The 2905-nt window shown below is 33.8% G+C and overlaps 1 protein-coding gene across 1 annotated transcript in view; it reads left to right on the top strand.

The window, feature by feature from the left end:
* Window positions 1–2905, top strand: part of NOL10 (nucleolar protein 10) — a 164503-nt gene that overhangs the window by 31287 nt on the left and 130311 nt on the right. Inside the window, exons 4-5 of the mRNA XM_012648893.1 lie at window positions 255–332; window positions 1891–1928. Coding sequence (XP_012504347.1) covers window positions 255–332; window positions 1891–1928 — 116 coding nt within the window. The remainder of the gene's footprint in view (window positions 1–254; window positions 333–1890; window positions 1929–2905) is intronic.

The raw sequence follows: 2905 nt of genomic DNA, 5'->3' as shown, positions 1-2905 counted from the left end.
TTTAATCTACTTTTGCTAGATTATTTGTGAAGTTTATTAGTATTTTGTATTTTATTTTTTACAACTTGCTTATCTAACTTTGTTCGTTTTCCTCCCTGGGATGTTTGGGAGGGGCTCCTTTTAAATTCCTTTCCTTTGATTTGTTTGTAATTAATCCTGCCTATCTCTGAAGAAAAGGCTCACTAAACATATTTGCAGGATATTGACTATGAAAAATGTCTTTAGGTTTTATATCACATTAATTTTTTTTATAGGAACATATAAACCTCGGGTCCGATGTTATGATACCTATCAATTATCCTTGAAGTTTGAAAGGTGTTTAGATTCAGAAGGTAAGTAAGAGCTAAACTTAAACTAATGGAAATAGCTTTTATATTTGTCTTCTGGGTTTAAGTTGGGAATAGTGTGTAATTAGTTTTCTATTGATATGTAACAAATTACTGTACTACAATCATGGTGGCTTAAAATATCCACGTAATAGCTCACACTTCTGTAACTCTTGCTACAGGAGCTGTGCTCAGCGCTAAAGTCAGGGTGTTGGCCAGGGTGAGCTCTTATCTAGAGATGCTGATCAAGAATCTATTAATACTTCCACACTCGCTCAGGGTGTTGGCAGAATTCAGTTTGTTGTGGTTGTAGGACTGGCATCCCCATTTCCTGCTGGCTGTCAGCGGGGGCCACTTGTAGCTCTAGAGGCTGCATGCATTTCTCATCACATCCGTCTTGTGCTTCGAATCTCTCTTACTTCCCCTGGAGAAAACTCTGCTTTCAGAGGGCTCATATGATTATAAATCTCCCCTTTGCCATATAATGTGATATAATCATGGGAGTGGTATCTCATCAATTCACGAGTGCCACACACACTCTCAAGAAGGGAGGTTGTATGGGGTAAAGGTCACTGGGGTAATTCTTAGATGCTGGCACTGAGGGCAGGTTAAAATGGGAAAGTTCAAGTACTTTATCAGTTGGCCTAGTGTTTGGGATTGAAGGAAAAGAAGTTAATGGGATATGTGTTCTATGAAATTATATATGCATATTCTCCTATTTCACCCCTTTGTTTTGTGAAAACAACAGAAACTCTGTGTGTCACTCATAATAGCCATTTTCACTCTTTATTTTTGTTTAGAAAGTTTGTTTAGAAAGTTTGTTTAGAAAGTAAACTATGAATGGATAAAAAGTGACTTTTTTTAAGCAACAATTTTGTAATGTTCTTTAATGTTTGAAAATTGTAAAAATTGTTTTGAACATCTCAGAAAAATAGTGGCAAAAGTTAGAAATCATTATATTTTGTGAATTTGCTTCAGTTCTATGAGAAATCTAGTTGATGTATGTTGAGAAATTGTAAAGCTTTTAATTTTTCATTTGGTGTTTTGGGGATAATATGACAATTTTATTCTTTTTAAAAAAATTAATTGGGAAAGTGTTAATAAGCATTCAAGTATACTTTACATTGATAATTGCAATACTGAAATTATGAAATATTAAATATTTTTCTCAAAAAAGGTTAGTGATTTTTTTTCTTCTGGGAAACATGGAGACCCAACTGTGAGCATTAATGCAACCAGTCAAGGTCACTAATGTTTAGTTAATACGATATCTAAATAAGTCTTCACATTTCATGTCAGTAAGGTAGATTGTGAACTTCTTGTATCTCTGAATTTCAGCAAAAAATTTTGTGAGATTATTTACAGGAATGTCAAATTTTGAAGTACAAACTCATAAACTATATATTTGGATCACAGCAATTTTATTCTTGTTTTACATAGAGGCAGAAAAGAAAAACTGGTATTTGTGTATAATTTCTGTGTTGAATTAGAATCTTTGCATTGTTTGCATTTTTATTAAGAACATTGGTATTCTTATTTTTTCCTACTATTTCTTGTTTTTCAGTTGTCACCTTTGAAATTCTGTCTGATGACTACTCAAAGGTATGTTCCATAGTATTGGTTTTTACTGGCTACACCCAAGAAATGAGTGAATGGAATTTATATTCGTGATAAGCAGTTTTATGATGTTCCCATTGTTAAATTAAAAATGGCTGTGTAGTAAAATATAACCCATCATTTTCTATTAAAATATTAATATTTTTAGTTTGGTACATGTATGATTTTAAAACAATAGTGATATAGATAGCCTTTGGCCAGTCTCATCTAATCCCAAAATTAGTTTTCCGTATCACGTATAAAACTTTATTTATGTTTTCAAGAATTGGAGGCAGTCATCTTTTTTTTTTTTTGAGACGGAGTCTCGCTTTGGCACCCTTGGTAGAATGCAGTGGTGTCATTATAGCTCACTGCAACCTCAAACTCCTAGGCTCAAGTGATCTTCTTATCTCAGCCTCCCAATTAACTGGGACTACAGGTGCGTGTGTCCCAACACCTAGCTAATTTTTCTATTTTTTGTAATATGGGGTGTCGCTATGTTGCCCAGGCTGGTCTTAAACTCTTGGCCTCAAGCAGTCCTCCCACTTCAGCCTCCCAGTGCTAGGATTACAGCCAGGAGCTGCTGTGCCCAGCCTGTTTAATTTTCTTAACCCTGCAAGGGGTTATGGCATATTTTGAATCAGTTCAAATTACAGCTAAATAGATATGTTTTCTTGGTGTCATTAGTTCGTCTTTCAACTTTTACGGTTGTTTTCAGCAGTTATAAAATTGTCAGTAAAGTCTTTATTCAATTTAAAATGAAAAATTTTTTAGTGCTGTCAAGTATCTTCTCTGACAGGAAGGAAAATTGAATTTTCTTAGCTAACATGGCTTTATATATTGTCTTCAGTTTTGGAAACTATGGGTTACAGTTTATCGTTTTGCCTATGGTAGTCATTTATCATGTGTTTGGGGACAATGTAATTTTAGAATGTATTTTCTCTAAATATTGATAAATTTGCCTTTAAATATCATCTGTAGAT

The sequence above is a fragment of the Propithecus coquereli genome, unplaced genomic scaffold (assembly GCF_000956105.1).
Source record: "Propithecus coquereli isolate 6110/MARCELLA unplaced genomic scaffold, Pcoq_1.0 Scaffold298, whole genome shotgun sequence".
In the NCBI taxonomy this organism is placed as follows: Eukaryota; Metazoa; Chordata; class Mammalia; order Primates; family Indriidae; genus Propithecus; species Propithecus coquereli.
Note: the sequence above shows the minus strand (reverse complement) of the source record. Positions and strands in the feature narration are given on the sequence as shown.